This window comes from Mustela nivalis (genome assembly GCF_964662115.1).
Source record: "Mustela nivalis genome assembly, chromosome: 15".
NCBI lineage: Eukaryota > Metazoa > Chordata > Mammalia > Carnivora > Mustelidae > Mustela > Mustela nivalis.
The window spans coordinates 11,211,980-11,230,198 of NC_139034.1; the positions used below are offsets into that span (position 1 = coordinate 11,211,980).

Consider the following 18,219-nt stretch of genomic DNA (forward strand, 5'->3'; position numbering starts at 1 on the left):
ATCTAATGCAATACAAATTAGGTGAGAAAATGTAAGTGCTAGTAAAAATAGTGATCTTCAAACCTATCTGATGTATATAGATAGAGGCTTTTCTCCCTCTTCATCATCAGAAAATAAATGGGACTGGTATAGTAGTTTATATAGAAAAGGTACATATACCTAAAACTGAGCATACAGTATTCCAGAAAGAATTGGTTATAAACTTTCCTAATGATTAAAAATTAAAGATCTGACCTTCCAAAATCTTTCCAGAGCATATGTTTATTATTTTACTTTAGACAAAAACTGATTCAAAGAATTTTTCTTCTAAATGTCTATATAGTTTCTTTTGGTTCCGATGAGACCACCTGCCTATAAATTAACAAATAAAATTCTTCAAATAAAATACTTTAAAAGTTAAATTGTAAACTTACTCTGGTCTTGTTCCTGTTTTATCACCTAGAAAATTCAAGAAGCTTTATGTAAAAACAGGTCATTTAACAATGTATTCCAAATTCAAGTTTTAATTTAACACAAACTTAGGTATAAATAGAAACTTCTAAGCATTTTACAGACAGACTTGTAGACATCATATGAGGTCACTTGTCACAAACTCCAAACAACATACTATGGGGACATGTTTGTATACACATAAACAGATAGTTATGTAGCTGATTTGTATCTATTTCTTTAAAGGGCGAGATTCTTCCTCTTTCAACTATCTTCTATGAAAAATATTCTTACTTAGCACAGTTGACCTCCTGCAAGTTCTACTTGATGCTTTCTTAGGTTCTATCAGTTTAGAATACTAAAATATGTCAGACTACATATTTCTAAATATTTTACAAAAGCAGCAATTTTTTAAGATGATGTTTTTAAAGTGTGCAGATATATCAACAACTTTCTCATGAACACCTATTTAGTGGTTATCATTATTAGTGTATGTCTAAAAGTAGAAAAGTAAAAAATGCTCCGTAGCAAAATGCAGTGACTCACTTTCTGCTTTGCCAGAATTTATGTCACACTGCAAAATAAGACCTACTTAATGAAGAAAATACAGGAACACACAAAACTTCATCCCATCAGAGAACCTTAATGGTTCCTCTTTCAACCTCTTTTGGCACTTACACACACATTTTTAAACGTGATCGGGATGACCATAAGTTATGTGCACATATTTTCTCAGGATGTTGTAATGAAGTCTTTTTCATGTCACTTAACATGATTTTAAATGAGCACAGAATACTGATGACATAGCTGTACCAGAACTTTTATGCCCAACCCTCTTCTTAACATATATGCATTTACTATATAAACAATGCTGCTACAGTCAATGCCTTTATCTCCAAATACTTGTGCATGACTTTATTTGTATTCCACAAAAAGAGGAATTTATAGGTCAAAGATTACATCAAGGAAAACCTACGTATTATCAAACTGATCGTTTAAAACAACTGTTCCGGCGGCTGGGTGGCTCAGTGGGAGAAAACAACTGTTCCAATTTATCTTCCCACCTACTACGAATAAGTAATTTTTCCGTCACACCCTCAACAACAATGGACATTTTTCTGAAACAATCACTGCCAGTACATAGGTGAGAAATGCCACTTCATTATCATCTAAATTCATATTTCTGACAGTACTAAGTAAAACATTTCAAATATTAATTAGACAAGTCTATTTCTCCTTGAGTGAATGGTCTATTCAGGCTATTTGAGGTATATCTGAGGTATGTTTCTCACTGACTTCTCAGAGCTATTTCAACATTAAGCATATTAATTATCTCATACATATACTTTATGTGTCTATTTCTAAAATGAGACCTTGATTTCAAGATACATCTCAATTTCGGATGTTAAAATGTGAACAAAAAAAGCATCTAAACAGCAAGTATTTTACTTCCAACCTGTCCTTTACCTTTTGCCTTTGTCCATAGGGTTTCTTTTGTTTACCTTTTTAATCTAACTACAATTTATTTTTCCTTACTTTGTATGTTGATATTTCTCTTTCATAGTTTAACATTTCTGAAATTGATATCCATGTTCTACAGATGCAAGCCTTTGACTGGACGAGACACAGTAAGATAAAGGAGGGATTTAATTTTTTTCCCACAGACTTCAACTTTTTTACTCATTAGCGTCCTATTTTGCTCTCTCTTTGATATTCCATTTTTATTATATTTACAGAAGTCTCTATACACACAAACCTGCGTATATAAAACTTAGGCCTGTTTGTGGCCGACCGTGGGACCTGACTAGTCCATCTAGCTTGGCATCTGTAATACCTGTGGACTGCTGTCAAAGCTCACTGTCAGCACTCCACCTCTGTTCCTGCCCTCCTGCACATTATCTTCCACATGGCTGCCAGAATGCTCTTCTTCAAACACGTATCTCATGTCATATTATTCACATCAAAACCCTAGTGGGTCTCAACTGTCCTCCGTGTAATTACAAAACTCTTTAAGATGACATACACGGCCCTTCCCTTTATGACATCTGGAATCTGATCTTCCCATGCTGCAGCTCGCTGGTTTTCCAGCAGTTCTTCAAAAGAGTAAAGAGCATCCTTGTCTCTAGATCTTACTCGATGCTGCCCCCACTTATAGACCACTGCTTCCTACCCCTCTTCATCTATCAAACCCAATACAGCAGGTCCAGGCTAACTGATGCAGCTGCTAAGGAAACAGAGAAATCCTTTAGATTAATAAAGAACCCCTGGACACGTATAGCAGGTTAAAAGGAACTGCATGTGCTATATCAGGTCATGTGCACTTATTCTACATACTCCTTTGGTTCAAATCTGAGGCACAACACAAGAGGAAGACAATGGGGGAAGGTGGAGTGGCATGGGGGGAAGGGCGCGAAGGGAGATTAACTCCTTATATTTCTCTTACTCCTTTGCCTCAATCTAGTCTTTCATGTGGAGCTTAAAAGCAATTACAATAAAGAGAGAACCAGTTTCATAATTAAAATCAAAGTAATTCAAGGGTACCAGACTGCTTCAGCTAATTAAAAAAATAAGCTGCTAAAACATCTAAAATAATTCCTTCTAATTTTGATGCGGCTACAAAGAAAACTAAGTAAAAACAAGAGACAGACCCCTATGTCTAAAAATCAATTTTTGGGGCACCTGAGTGGCTCAGTTGTTAAGCATCTGCCTTCAGCTCAGGTTATGATCCAGGGTCCTGGGATCAAGCCCTGCATCAGACTCCTGGCTCAGCAGGAAGCCTGCTTCTCCCTCTCCCACTCCCCACTTGTATTCCCTCTCTAGCTGTCTCTTCTTCTCTGTCAAATAAAATTTAAAAAAAAAAAAAGTAAAATAAAATAAAAATCAATTTTCATTCAAAGTTATCCTAAATTTTCTAAGTTTAAAAGGATTTTAGGATAGCCAGCTTTTAAAAAAGTACTTCACCCTAGAATCGCCTACATAATAAAAACCACATCCAAATAACAAATTCTTACACAGATATATGGACACCTTCATCTGTTACTCATTCTAAGTTCTTCAGAGGATTCAATGCAATACGTGAAACATGGTTTCATCAGAGGCAGAAGAGACATTGCAAGACAAAACAAAAAATCATGCACAGGGAATCAACAAAACTAAAACATCTTTCAAAATGAATGTGGATTGGTAATTTTATAAAAAGAATATTCAGCATTGCAAGAGCACAGTGAGAAGGGTATTTTCATACTGGCTGGTGGGCAATAAATTGGTAAACTCTTTCTAGAAAGTAATTTTACAATATTTACCAGTCTCCAAAACTCTCCCTCTCTTTAAGCCAGTGATTCAGTTTCTAGGTATTTGTCTTTAAAAAATAATCAAAAATATGAATGAAAATTTATAAGAAAAACACATAGGGAGCATTTATTATGTGCCTGGCTCTACTGAAGTCTTATAAACTGTAATCCTTGGACCAACAATGTAGAGTAGTTAATGTTCTTTTCCCCCACTTTACAGATAAAGAAACTACACACAGAGGGATAAATAACTTGAACAAGGTCACAGAGCTTATCAACAGTGGAGGGGATTTGAAGCCAGATTTCAGCTCAAGTCTATCCCCTTAAGCTACAATACCACATTGCCTCTCCCCATAAAGATGCTCAATATGTTGATACTTCCTAGAATATACGAACTGAATACAAACACTAATAATGGAAGGACGGCTGATTAATGATGTATAGATTCATAAAGCTGATTTAAGCAGCAATAAAACACTCCTAAAGAACTACTGAACAGACAAATATTGGTGATATAACATATGAGAAAGAACAGGTTACAAAGCAATCCAGTTGACCTTTGAACAATGCAGGGATTAAGGGTCCTAAACACCCACGCAGTTGAAAATCTACACATAATTTGACTCCCCAAAATCTTTACTAATACCTTGCTGACCAGAATGTTTACTGACAATATAAAGTCTATTCACACACACTTTGTATGTGATATATACTACATACTGCATTCTTACAATAAAATAAGATAGAGAAAAGAAAATATTAAGAAAATCATAAAGAAAACACATTTACAGGACTCCACTTTTACTGGAAATAATTCACATATAAGTGGACCTAACCAGTTCAAAGCATGTTGTTCAAGTATCAACTTATATACCATACATGTGTTCATGATCCCAACTTAAGAACATGAATTAATACACACACACTGATAGCTACATAACCGTATGCATAAACAAAACTCAGTTTTCTATGAAAATAAAATCTTAAACACATAATACACAAAAAATTTGTGAGATATAAAGTAAATTTAAAAGTAAAAACTTTACTACTGAACATGTAACTAAAAATCTTACTGACATAGAAATTTAAGTTACTGTTGGAACAGAACATTACTTACTCTTTTTATCCGATGAGGTACTAAAATCTATACCACCAAGACCTTCATTGCCTGCAGTTGAAGTAGCTGCTGTGGTTCCCAAAGTCAAGCCTAAAGCATTCTGTCCAAGTCCTACAAATAAACCAAATATAATTTACAAAGTCTTTACAATGATTTTCCCTCAATGGACAAAATTCTCAAATGCTTTCAAGCTGGATCCCATTTTTCTTCATAATTGGTTTAAGCAAATAACATGGAATAAGTCTAAAGCTGGGATTTAATGGTGTATGTAGTCTGGATAATATAATTTTAACTTCGTTATGTTTTAGGTAATTTTTTAAAGTGTAGACACACAATGTCACATTAGTGTACATCAGTGACTTGAAAACCCTATACATGCTATGTTCACCACAAGTGTCACTACTCTATCTGTCACCACACAACCTTATTACAATACCTCACATTATATCCATCCCTGTGACTGATTCCATAACTGGAAGGTTGTACCAACTCCCCGTCAGCCATTTTGCCTGTCCTCCCTACCCTTTCGGGCAACCATAAGTTCTCTGTATTTATGGGTCTATTAATTTTTCTTTACTAAAAAGGTCAGAGTTTATTTGTTAATTCAATAAATGTAAACATACTACTTGTTTTTTTTTAAATCCTCCTAAAAAAGCAGTTTTAGTTTGTATATTTCCAGGTGAATACTTCTTATCTTCTAGTCATGCTTTGTAATTGGATACTTTTTAAATTATCAAGTATTGGATGTGTTATTTAACTTGATGGGCATTTACAATGTGCATGTATATATGAAATCACTATGATCTACACTTTAAATATCTTACAATTTTACTTCTCAATTATACCTCAGGAAAGCTGGTAACAAATAAATAAATTATATAAATAAAATAATCCGGTAATGATTTATAAGATTTCAGCAAATCTTATGAATCTTATAAAGCAAATAATTTCATTATTCATGAAATTTAAGGAACTGAGAGTTAGAAGCCTTACAGTTCAAACATCAAATTTCATACTCCCAAGCTTTTTCAAAAAAAATTTAATGAAAGAAATGGACTTCATTTATTTAAATCCGACCTCACTGACAAAAGGAACTGAAGGGGCTAAACTACAGTTAATCTTAAGTCATGAAGGTATGCTTGTAAATCAAGTAGCAAAATTTTAAAGACCACGCATTGGTAAATCATCTAAGTCCATGCATTACCAAGCTCACATAACTGTGGTTCTTTTTGGACAGATGCTATTTACTTTAAACAGAGGAAACAGTAGATGTACTGAATAAAAGCAGGGGATATATGAAGAGTGGATTTAAATACTGACAATGTGTGAAAAAAAAAATACAGCTAAATAAATGTACATTAAAAAAAAACAAACCAGGGGTATGTTTAGTTAGCACAACCATAAATCAAGCACTGACATGTGTCTAGAGCCTAATAAAAATTGTAGCAGGCCTAAAAACTTATTAGCAAGACACAAAAACAATCCTCTACCTCCCCTTTCTGTTATTTTTGTGTTTTGCTCTCATAGGACTCTTTAGGAGAGATGTTTAAATACTTATCCTACAAAGAAATGTATGTTACAGTCATCCAGTGATTCAGTTATTAGGAGGTATTTTGAATACCTACAAGGTGAGACTACAGTGACAAAGACAAGTACCTGAAAGATAATGCAAACCTGAATGCTACAAATTTTTACAGATTTTCTTCACCAACTCCTTTTTTCCCCTTCCACTGACCCAGAGTTTCTTCACTAAATTTAGTACCTGAACAGAGGACATGAAAGAGCTGTTTAATAGAAAACACTAGGTCATTCTCCTTCATCTCTCCCACACGACCAAGTATTAGACACCTACGAGGTGTTGAGTAAAACTTCTGATATAAAATAGCCATTATACAAGAACCTATATATTACTGGAAATGCTATGATTTTAACATGTTTCAAAGCCAAAAAATATGTTTTTCCTAACTCATAAATTGTTAAAGAGAAATTCTTGATATTATATTGCTATGTGAGATAATTATACAATGTTTTCAAATCAGAGGAAAGCTCTTCTCACTCCTACATGGTATTATATTACATTATTTATAGTATCATGTCTCCTCTATTATTCATTCATTTATATTTATATATAAATATATTTATAGTATATTTTAATACTCAAAACATCGACAAAATCCTTAACATGAAGCTAATTTCAAAATAAGAAAGAAATGAAAAATCAATCCAAGATGGAAAATATGAAGTATTCTCTGCCAACTGAATTGATACTTTAGTATTTTGCTTGACTAGAATAAATTTAATACTTGTGTTCTAAAACCTTTTCTTCGAAGCACGCTAATACCCTTTCCTGATGCCTGTAATGGAAAGCCATTCTTAAAACCAGGGCTTAAAAGGTCAAGTTGTTTTACAATGAACTTAGATACCAAATGATCCAAGACTCTACAACTGCCATTTATTACTATATTTCTCTAGAATAGTTTATAGGCTCCTTAAGCAGGCCCTTCTTTGTTTCTTTATATAGTCAGTCAATACTGAGAAACAGAAAACTTTTATCTACAATATGGCTAAGCTGTCCAATTATGCATGAAAACCATTATTTTATAATTCAGTTTTCATACTAAAAAAAAACATTCAGGTTAAAGAGACAAAGTGGTCTGTTCCAAAGGTCAAAATACAGATAAAGTAAATTTAAATATAAATATTTACTATTTTGGAAAATGAATACCATGAATTACCTGATGTGGCTGTATTTGAACTCTGGAAAAGTGAACCTCCCAAACCAGCTAAGGCTCCCCCTAAGGAAAGGCTTGTTGATGGGGTAGTAGTTGTAGCTGTTGTTCCGCCCAAATTATTTAGGGTAAATCCTGTAGATGCTACAGAAAGTAAAACGGTAAGGCTTCAAAAGGAAACATCATTTCTAAGAACATTGGAGAAAATACAAAACATTCCCCACCACCAACAAAACAGACAGCCCTCACGTCCATGATAAAATTCACTCTAGTTTTTCCTAAAAAACTACTTGCTAAAGATAAAATTACATAAACTTAAGAATAAAGAGAAATAAGACCGTAAGGAAACGCTAGTGACACAAATAAGAGTTCTAGTTAACACTAGAATGGTGTAAGGTAATGGATTCCAGAGAATAATAAAGAGTTTTCAATCCAGGATACCAAATTCGCCTTCAAAATGGTATGAATCCTAAGGCAGGCAAGGCTGATGCAAATTCTTTATCCTTTCTTGTCACCAATATGCTCCTTGAAAACAAAGTGAATATTAATAGTTTTACATTTTACCTCTCACCCTGTCCCTGCTTTGCTCTGTAAACAGAGATCAACTTCCAGGATGGCTCCTGCTGCTTTAAAGCCAATGATGATCTTTGTAGGATCCTAATTGCTGAGTGATTAAAATAAAAACTTTCCAAAACTGAAGTTATCTTGAATAAGGTGGATCCCTATATTTGCTAGCCAAAAAAAAAAAAAAAAACAACAAAATTCAACCACAAAACGTGACTTTTTCCATTCTGCCTCACCTGCTGGAGTTGACGTCAGAGCAGACGAAAGAGTAAGACCACTAGCTGAGGTAGAAGTAATAGGGAGAGCAAATGGTGTGGCAGATGCGGCAGGTTTACTAAATCCTAAACTGAAACCTGTTGTAGACGCAGATGTAGTAGCTGGCGTTCCTGTGTCAAACAAACAAACAAATCCTATTTTACCATGACTGTATATGTATTACACCGGTTTCAATCATGATACCTAAAAGTTCGTGTCCCTACTTTTGTAGCTAGAAGGATACGTGGGTAGGTATGAAAAAGGAAAATATAGAAGTTGGAGCCAAATCATGGTGAATAATTAAAAGAGGATGCTATGATCTTAGGAAAAGCAAGAAAAAGTCCCATCAATGTGGTCATATTGAAATCCAATTTCAGTTCTACCCCTGGATTTACCTAAAACAGCACTTACCCTTCCTTTGCTCTATACTCAACAGAAAAATATTCCTCCCCTCCAACGCTATTTAAACCACCATTCTCTACTGTTTCCTCTTCCTTTACTTCTGTCAACTCTGGCTACTCCTTTCAGTCTGCTTTTGTCCATCTCCTTCCTCTGTTCAGTTCTTAAATGATACTGCCTACGGCTCCAGGCCTGCTCCCATACTTCCCAACTACAGAATCTCAGCTAGGGCAACACGGGTCTAAATCTACACCTACCAGAGTCTCCACTGGTTAGCTCTACCAGGATGTCCCTTAACTTTGCACCTCTACGCCTCCCTACACAAAACATTTCCTAAACCCCCTGCCGTGGTCCACTCAGTTGCTCAAGCCAGAAACCATAATCACCCCTGACATCCCTTCTCTCTCCTGCATTCTACTAGCCACGAATCCTGCTGATTCTACTGCAGAAATAGCTCTGGATTACGAGCATCCTCAAAACCCTTAGCTCGGGTCATCTTCCTCTCAAGAACAATTATAACCTCTTAATTTGTTTCTGTGCTATCAGTACCTCTAAACTTTAATCTATTCTTGGAATTATTTCATTTACTTTAAAAAGAAGAGGGAACACCAAAAAAAATAATACCCTGGTGATTCTCTCTGACTGAAGGCTCTTATTAGCTCTATACTATCTCTACACTAGAGTCAAAAGGCGTGGCACACAACCACCTTTCCTATCTACTTCCAATCTGCTCTTCACACCCCCTCTCTCCCTACCATTCCCACTTCTGAATCCTAAATTCTAACCAAGTACTTTTCCTACTTCCCTGAGTCCCCTTATGACTGGGCTGTTGCACGTCTCCATCAGGAATGATGTTTCCTGCCCCCAAAATAAACTTCTACTCTTATCTTCCTCTACTTCCCTCATGCCTTTCATACATGTTAGAGCCCTTATCAGGTCATACAAGAACATGTTACTATACCTGCCAGCCAGCTTCACCTCATCACCCACTGAATGCCTTACTCATGCTCATGCTGATGCTCTTGACATCATTAGTACCACCTGCACCACCAGTACCATCACCACACCACAGCTAATACTAAATGTTCAAAGCATTATGTATACTCAAGGCCACAGAGTTAGGAAGTAGTAGCTGTTCCAAACTATTAAATGAGGAAATACATAATGACCTGCATTTTGGCTTTCCCTAAAGGCACTGAGAGAAGCAGCTTCCAGAAATTAAACTTCTGGATTGCCCTTACCACAACCAGAAATTCCTGCCTGGGTACAGTGCTCTAAAATCCTGTATGGGTTCTAAAATCTCAGAAAAGAAGAGAATCCAACTGCTTGCCCCGAAGCCAATTCTGTCCAAAACTCTGGTAGTGAAGAGATGGGTTACACTTTCTGCTGGTCACAGGTGAGTAGCATCCAAATGAACAAAGTCCACCAATCTTTAGTTTACTTCAAATGTTAATTAAATTAATAAATATAACTTTAACTGAGTTTCCTCACTGTCCTTTCATTCACTCATTTCCTTTGACATTATTAACTGTCATACTAGTTACTCACATTCCCTTTGGCGTTTCGCTACAGAGAACCATGGCGTTTTTGAGCTGGAAAGAAATCCAAAAACCTTTCAGTCCTACCCTTGTTTTACAGATAACCAAAAGCTGCCAGATACTACATGACTACCTAAGACCTCACAATGATTTGGAATTACAACCAGGGCTTAATTCTAAGACTTCTGCTCTAGAGTTTGTTGCCTTTTTTTTTTTTTTCCACTAAAAGTGTTCAAATGACTATAAAAATACAATGTAATATAAACCTCCAGAGAAAAAACCATTTCTGTATTTAAAGGTTTTTTCCTGAATTAAAGTCATTGACTTTTTTAAAAACTCTAGTACTGAAAGGCTGATAATGAGTCAGTGTCTGTGATCTATTCGGTTCCTTACATGCTTCCTTCTATACCCCAGCTCTGTGAGATAATAAGAAAGAGAAGAGAAGAAAACCACAGATCTGGGATCTTTCCTCAAAAATTCTTACCCAGAGTTAATCCTGTAGTTATAGTTGTTGCTATTCCTGGGGACAAAAAGAGAAATAAAATTTAATCATCAATGGCAGATGACATTTTGGGGGGATTATTACAAGGGCAAGACTCAGAGTCATCCTCAGGATAATCATATCTTCTACCATGACCGCTAATAGAAACGTTCTTCCTAGAGCACTGGTTTTCATATTACCGGCTATATATAATTATATAGGGAATAAGATTTATAAATGCAAACAACTACTGCTTATAACAACATTAGGCAAGGAGAAAAAAAGCTACTCTAAGCCAACACTGGCACACAAAGTCGTTTCAAGGAGCTCACTGGAGGCTCCTGCATTCCTGCAGTTCTTACATTTTCTATGTGTGGCTGTGAAAAGTTGCAATTAAAGCTGGAATGTCAATGCATAAAGTGGTAACAGAGACCAAGAGGCCCTGCGGGTACAGAATAAAGAGTAAATAGAAAAATAAGCTTTTGAAATGGCAGCATTACTGAAACATATTTTTAATAACCAAATATCTTTAAGTATTAAAAAACAGATTTTTATTATCGAAATGTCTACCAAAAACCTTGACCTCTTGCCCTTTTATGTCAAAACAACTGTTTTAATAATATAAAAACTTAAAAGGTCTCTTAGGAGGTAAATTATTATGTTATAGCAAGAAAAGATGCTGACTGCCCTACATATGCTAAATTAAATTAACGTCCAAATTGGTAAACTTACTTATCTTCACTAAGATGAAACACTGCATTATATACTCTAATGTAAAAATTAAATTAATTCTTTATATTTAAAGAGGTATATCTTCTTTGCGTTAAGTATACCAAAAAAGAAGTTATTTTGAAAAGAGATCTTGGGATGCCTGCGTGGCTCAGTTGGTTAAGCGGCTGCCTTCAGCTCAGAACATGATCCCAGGGTCCTGGGATCAAGTTCTGCAATGGGCTCCTTGCTCGGTGAGGAGCCTGCCTCTCCCTCTGCCTCCTGCTCCCCCTGCTTATTCTCGCTCTCTCTGATGAATAAATAAAATCTTTCTTTAAAAAATCGCATTTCTTTAACTTTGTTTCTCTTCTTTTTTGAAGATTTATTTATTTTGAGAAAGAGCTTGGGGGAGGGGGGTGCAGTATGCAACAGGAGGATAGGGAAATAGAGAATCTCAAGCAGACTCTCCAAAGAGCTTAAAGCCCAAAGAAGGTCTCATTCTGCAAGCATGAGATCATGACCCGAGTGGAAATCAAGAGTTAGACCCTTAACCAGCTGAGCCATCCAAGAACCCCTAAATGGGTGTTTTCGTTTACACTAGAATAGATCAAAACCTATGTTAGGCCTACCACTGGCCCTTAAGTCCACATCCCTATATATTTTTTCATCTTAATATTTACCATTTTTTAGGTCTGACACCAATGACAATCCCTATAAAGGGCAGAGATATAAACCAGAACCTTAAAAAGAATATCCCATAGCTACTCCCTGAAATGTGACAATCCTCCTTACCTGTATTTGTTCCTCCCAGAGTGAACCCAGTGGTAGGTTTCGATCCAAAGAGCCCGGTTCCAAAACCACCTGAAGGAGCAGATGTCGTGGCAGGAGTTGCAGTGCTTCCAAGAGTTCCAAAATTGAGCCCCACTGAAGGGTTGCTTATTTATAAAAAACACAAAATAAAGTCTACTGGAGCCAGTATTTCCTTAAGAAAAATAAAAATTAACCCTTCAAGGTTAAACACCTTCTTTTCACATATTCAATATATTGCCATAGAATACAAAAAGAACTATCAATTTATTTTTAGCCAACCCAATTCAAATATTCTCCTGTTCTCTTTAAAAATAAGTCACATACAAAAGATTTCAGATCCCAAGGAAATCATAAACATTATCACATATTCTCCTTTTCTAAGTTTTATTGACAGTTAGCATATTTTAAAATGGCCACAGAGCAATCCTATGAATGTGGATCATTTTCCTCTTGAATGACTCACGTATAGTTCACATTTCTAAATACATTTGTTCTTTCCCAACTACTAAATAAAGAAAAATAAAACATACTCAGAAAAGTTCTTTAAGTGATCTTTGCCACCTCTCTGTTGCTTTATCACCATATTCATGGATTTAGTCAGGGACAGGGGGATACAGTTACTTTTCTTGTCACCAAAACAGCATCAAGAATTGGGGTAGGGGAGAGAAGAGGAAAAGGGTTAAACATAACCTGGCAAGAGTAAAATACAAAGTAAAAATTACCCTCTATCCAGATTATGTGTTCATAAGCAGAAATTCTCTTCAGAGTTTCTGAAAGCTCAAAAAGAACAGCTGGTGATAGCAAGTGATGTGAACAAAGTTCACGACTTTCAACTGTTCTTATCAAAACTCAGGTGCTCATATTTGCTATCTATAGTGGGAGAACAAATTATTAAAATAAACAAAATGTCTTGACAACCTGACACTCCAAAAATTGTACAGGAGAGTTAAAAGAGACTATAACATATAACATAATGGGAGCTCCCATTCATCCTATATAGGTATCTTTATTCTGTCTTGCCTGCCCTTCCAAACAGACATAATCCCAAGAGAAGTCAAGGTCAGTTTTAAAAAGCTTACATCTGGGACACTGCAATTTAAGGAGGTAGCGGTGTTATGGCTGGGTTCCAGTGCCAGCTCTCCAATGTCCTGGGACTTGTGTGACATAACTTAGCCTTCTTGATCCTCTGTTTCCTTATACGCAAAAAGTTAATAACTGTGCCTACTTAACAGTTTTTTTGCAAAAGATTGAGAGATTATGCATGGTGAATTAACTTCACTTAATAAATGTTATTACTGTCATCATTAGGAACTTAATAAATTCTACTAAACACATTTTATACAATGTATTACACCAGCCAATCACTGTGAAGGGAACAGAACTTAAAACCAGTCATCAACACTGAGTAGGGGGTCAAAAAAAAAAAAAAGGGAGCGGTCCCTATGTCTTAGTTTATCATTGATTTTAAAATGATCTCTAGGAACATAGGTATGTAAAGTACAGAAGTTTGGCAAAACAGGGTTGCAAGGTCTCACCAACAAAGCACAAAACTGTGAACACTTAATCAACTGAGCTAAAAAGGTATTTTAATAAATGTTATTGGCAAATTGTGAAGACCTCAAATTAAGGAAATGGTAATTATGCTCTTCCCTCCCAAATAATTCAGTGATCCCATTTGGTTTTACTGCTATTTCATATAGAAAGACGCACAATGAAATTATGTATTTTTATTTTTTCTGAAATTATGTATTTTTAGACAAAATATTTAAAATTTCCTGACAACTTAAGATAACTGAAGACACAGGGCACTGTTTCATAATTAAATGTGAAAACATTACCGAAGAAATACATTAAAGTGGTATCTTCTTACTCAAGAAAGCAAAAAATTTTTCTGCAGGAGAGAAACTTATTTAAAAGCTACCCCAAACAGGACCACGTTTTGCCTCAACCCACTATTATCTGCCAATGGCTCATCAGAATGTGTTACACTTGACTCCAACAGGTCAGGAATATTGTTTTAACTTCTCCAGCATGCCATAATGTGGACTTAGAAAGTAACATTTAGGGAGCACTTAGACCAAGTGCCAGATATGATGTTAAGTACTTTACTCATCAGCAACTCTGTTCCAGATGTGGGAACTGAGGCTTGGAGAGTAACTTCCCTAAAATGATTTATCTAAACAGACCAAATCAGGATACCTGGGTGGCTCAGTGGGTTAAAGCCTCTGCCTTAGGCTCAGGTCATGATCCCAGGGTCCTGGGATCGAGTCAGGCATCGGACTCTCTGCTCAGCAGGGAGCCTGCTTCCTCCTCTCTCTCTGCCTGCCTCTCTGCCTACTTGTGATCTCTGTCTGTCAAATAAATAAATAAAAATCTTTAAAAAAAAAAAAGAGAGACCAAATCATCAGATGGCACTAGGAGAAGTCAGGTCTCCAAACCAGTACTCCACCAGACAAATGTTGAGACAGTGTCTCCCTTTCATTCATTTATCCAAGCCCTTCTAAAGTTTCTTTCTTTCTTTCCTTCTTTTTTAAAGTAATCTCTCCACCCAGTGTGGGGCTTTCACCATCCCAAGATCAACCAACTGAACCAACCAACCAAGGGCCCTTTATCTAGGCCCTTCTAAAGACTTTATCTAGGCCCTTCTAAAGACTGTGTCCATGTTTCTAGCTGATCACTGTAATTCTTTTACTCAGTAATTCAACAAATATTAAAGCCCTCTTTATGTGCCAGGACTGTCACAGGGACAGAGGATGGAGTGGTAAATTTAAGACTCAGATCCTGTCTTCAGGAAGTTTCTAATCAGTGAAAGAAAGGGATTAATCAAACATTCATTCATTCAAAAAATGTGTAGAGCCCCACTGTCTCCTGGGGATAAAAAAAGTATGAAAAGGTCTTTACTTCATGGAGCTTCCATTCTACTGCTGGAATCAGAAAATAAGTCAACAAAAAATGCAATGAACTGATTACAACTGTGATAAGTGCTATGTTACAGTGTACGATAAAGATGGAATCCTCCTCTACACTGGCAGATCTAAAAAGTCCTCTCTGGAGATGCCAGCATTTGAGTCCCAAAAGTAGACACTAGCTTGGCATAGGAGGAAGGAGGTGGGAGGGTAATTCTAATGAGAGGGAAATGCCCTCAAGCAGGAAAGGGTTTGGCCAAGCCTACCTGAGGAACTGAGAAGATGCCAAAGTTGATACAGCAGTATTTTTCAAAATAAGATTAAGAGTCATCAGGAGTATAAAATCAACTTAGCATATCATAAATGGCATCTTAACAAATGAACTGGAACAGAACAGAAAATATCAAAGTGCATCACCTAAATTAAGGGGAAGTATCTTTCTTTGAAACTTTGTTTCAGTTATTCTTTGCCTGTACCTGAGATGAAATAATTCCTTTCCCAGTAAGTCTGTATTACTGAATTAGATCAAACTGAAATGAGGAGATGAGCTCAGGATGAATCTGACAAGGTTCCAGATTATTTGCTTGTGGTTCATGGTAAGATTTATTTTAACTCCATTCCAAGGATAATGAAAAATCATTCAAGTCAGGCAAGGGGAATTTTAAAAATGACTGACCATACCTTGTTAAAAAAGATTGACATCAAAGGATATTTTTGACACAGCAATTGCGATTCCATTGAACTAATCTAAGTAGGAGATGATAGGAATAGTTTTCGCCAAATCGGAGAAGGGTTACTGGTTGAAAACCTGGAAGAAAGAGCCAGTACCCTTCTTTATTTCACCATCTAAAACAGAGTCCATTATATGGAACTGTGTTCAATAAATATCTGCTCCATGAATGACAAGAGCTTGCAACAGGGCGGTGACACTGGAAGTGAAGCAAATGGAAACTAGGTAATTAAAATTAGCAGGCCTTGCTGATTAAGGGTGCAGAGAGAAAAGGAGGTATTAAGGGAAATTCCCAGACTTTTCCTTGACTATGTAGTCTGTACCTCCCCCACTTTTCTTGGTAAATTATATATATATATATATTTAAAGATTTTATTTATTAGTTGACAGAGAGATAGAGCTCTCAAGTAGGCAGAGAAGCAGGGGGTATGCCCCTTGCTAAGCAGAGAGCCCCATGCGGAGCTCAACCCCAGGATCCTGGGATCATGACCTGAGCTGAAGGCAGAGGCTTAACCCACTGAGCCACCCAGGCGCCCCTGTACCTCCCCTTTTTAATATAAGGAAGATACTTTTGGCTTTTTACTCTACAATGACATCCCTCAAGCCTCAGGAGATAGATACCTTGTAACATTTTCTATGCACACTTCTTGATGTAATGAACTCCTCCCCTTTTACCTTAAAAAGACTGAGTTCTAAAATTTAAATATCTCACCATGAAAATGACCTTTGACTCTCATTAATGTTTCTTTCTAAACCTCTGCTGGCTGTATTTCGTCATCGCCTGAAGCGGTGGTTTAGCAGGTTGCACAAAAACGATAAATATGCTACCTACATTTTTCAGTGTAACTAGAAGACAATGTGAGTCATTCCACCATAACACTCACGAATACTACTACGCACACTGTTCAAAATGACCACCAAGAAATGCTGCAACACGTATTTAAAACAAAAAACTACAGTAACAAAGGACCATGAGGTACAAAGAGGTGAGCTCGTTTAGAATACCACGAAATCATTAAAGCAGTGGAATGTCCAAAGTCATATATCCTGCAATGAATTCTGAATTTTCAGCGATAAAACTCTAATTGTCCCCCTTAAAATTTTTCTATTGTCTTTTTCTGAAACCCCAGAATGACCCACAATGTCGTTCTCCGTTCTGTGCCTCAGACTGCCGCACTGCTAGGGCTCAGCGTGAAACCCCAGGCCCTTTCACCCAGCCAGACCCCACTCGACAGGGACACTGGGTGAACCATTGTGGATTCTGGGGACCTCACAACCCCTGTGACCACCCTCCCGACCAGGTCCCCAAACGGCAGGACTATGAGGCTGGCGCTGCGCAAGTCTGTCTTTCTTTCTTCCAGACCCACTAGAAAGGAACCCAGCGCGAAGGGAGAGGGACGGGCCCACCCACGGGAGTCTCACGGAGAGGACCAGGGCGGGAAGGCGCGGAACCGCAGTTACCTAGAAGTCCCCGTCCCGAAGGAGAAACCGCCGCCTGCGCCGGTCCCGCCGGGGGCTACGGTGGTGGAGCCCAGCGTGCCGGTCCCGAAGGAGAACCCCGTGGACATGGCTGCCGGGGCTCAGCGCCGAAAGGAAGCTGCAGGGGTTCTGGACTTTCCTCTCTCCTCAAAGTTAAGGCGGGCCAGGCAGCATCGCTCTTGCCCAGCCGCGACCTGGCGGGAACTTCAAGCCCTAAAGGCTGAACAGACAAGGCCGAGGTGGGTGGGGCAACCACCCGAGAGCACGTTCTGGCTCCCTCCGCGCGCACGTAACCGGGAGCGAGCCCGCCGCGCAAGGCACCCTGGGATGGGGGGCTGGATCACTCTCGCGCAGGGCACCCTGGGAGGAGTCGGGCTGGGCGGGGTGGGACTCCAGTCCTCTTAAAGGGTAGGCGCTTGGCGTTAAACCGCAAAACCGTTCCCTTAGTTCTGTATTTGCATACGTGGTGATGTAATCTGTACTTCATGCCTGTTGAATATTATTGCTTATGTCTTTCCTTACTGGTAAAAGGATGCGTGGAATCCCAAGGTGGGGAGGGCCCTATTGAGCAGTCCAAGCCCTGTTAGAGGAAAGGAGGCGACATCAGTCCATGGTCCGCTGCCGTCCCTTCCCGGAGGAGGAGGGGTAGCTTGTCTTTCCCTGACAGTTCGGAAATGAACTGAGAGCAATTCATTCATCCGCTTCACAGCTTTTGGAGCCCGATAAGCGCAGTCATTGCGAGTTGCCAGCCAGGAAGCTCAGAGAGCGTCCTTTGGTGGGGGGT

The 18,219-nt window shown here is 37.8% G+C and overlaps 1 protein-coding gene across 5 annotated transcripts in view; it reads right to left on the reverse strand.

Annotated features, from left to right (window-relative positions):
• The window catches only part of NUP58 (nucleoporin 58), a 41,224-nt gene extending 23,463 nt beyond the window's left edge, over window positions 1-17,761 (reverse strand). The window contains exons 1-7 of one of the 5 annotated variants that reach the window (XM_082700723.1): window positions 17,418-17,760; window positions 12,303-12,445; window positions 10,806-10,841; window positions 8,366-8,515; window positions 7,572-7,709; window positions 4,837-4,947; window positions 414-438 (exon numbers count right to left, since the gene is read on the reverse strand). In XM_082700723.1, coding sequence (XP_082556849.1) covers window positions 414-438; window positions 4,837-4,947; window positions 7,572-7,709; window positions 8,366-8,515; window positions 10,806-10,841; window positions 12,303-12,445; window positions 17,418-17,524 — 710 coding nt within the window. In that variant the 5' untranslated portion in view covers window positions 17,525-17,760. Of the gene's footprint in view, window positions 1-413; window positions 439-4,836; window positions 4,948-7,571; window positions 7,710-8,365; window positions 8,516-10,805; window positions 10,842-12,302; window positions 12,446-17,417 lie in introns of all 5 variants that reach the window. The other 4 variants (XM_082700725.1, XM_082700724.1, XM_082700726.1 and 1 more) reach the window with 4 other exon arrangements.
• Window positions 17,762-18,219: the final 458 nt, after the last annotated feature.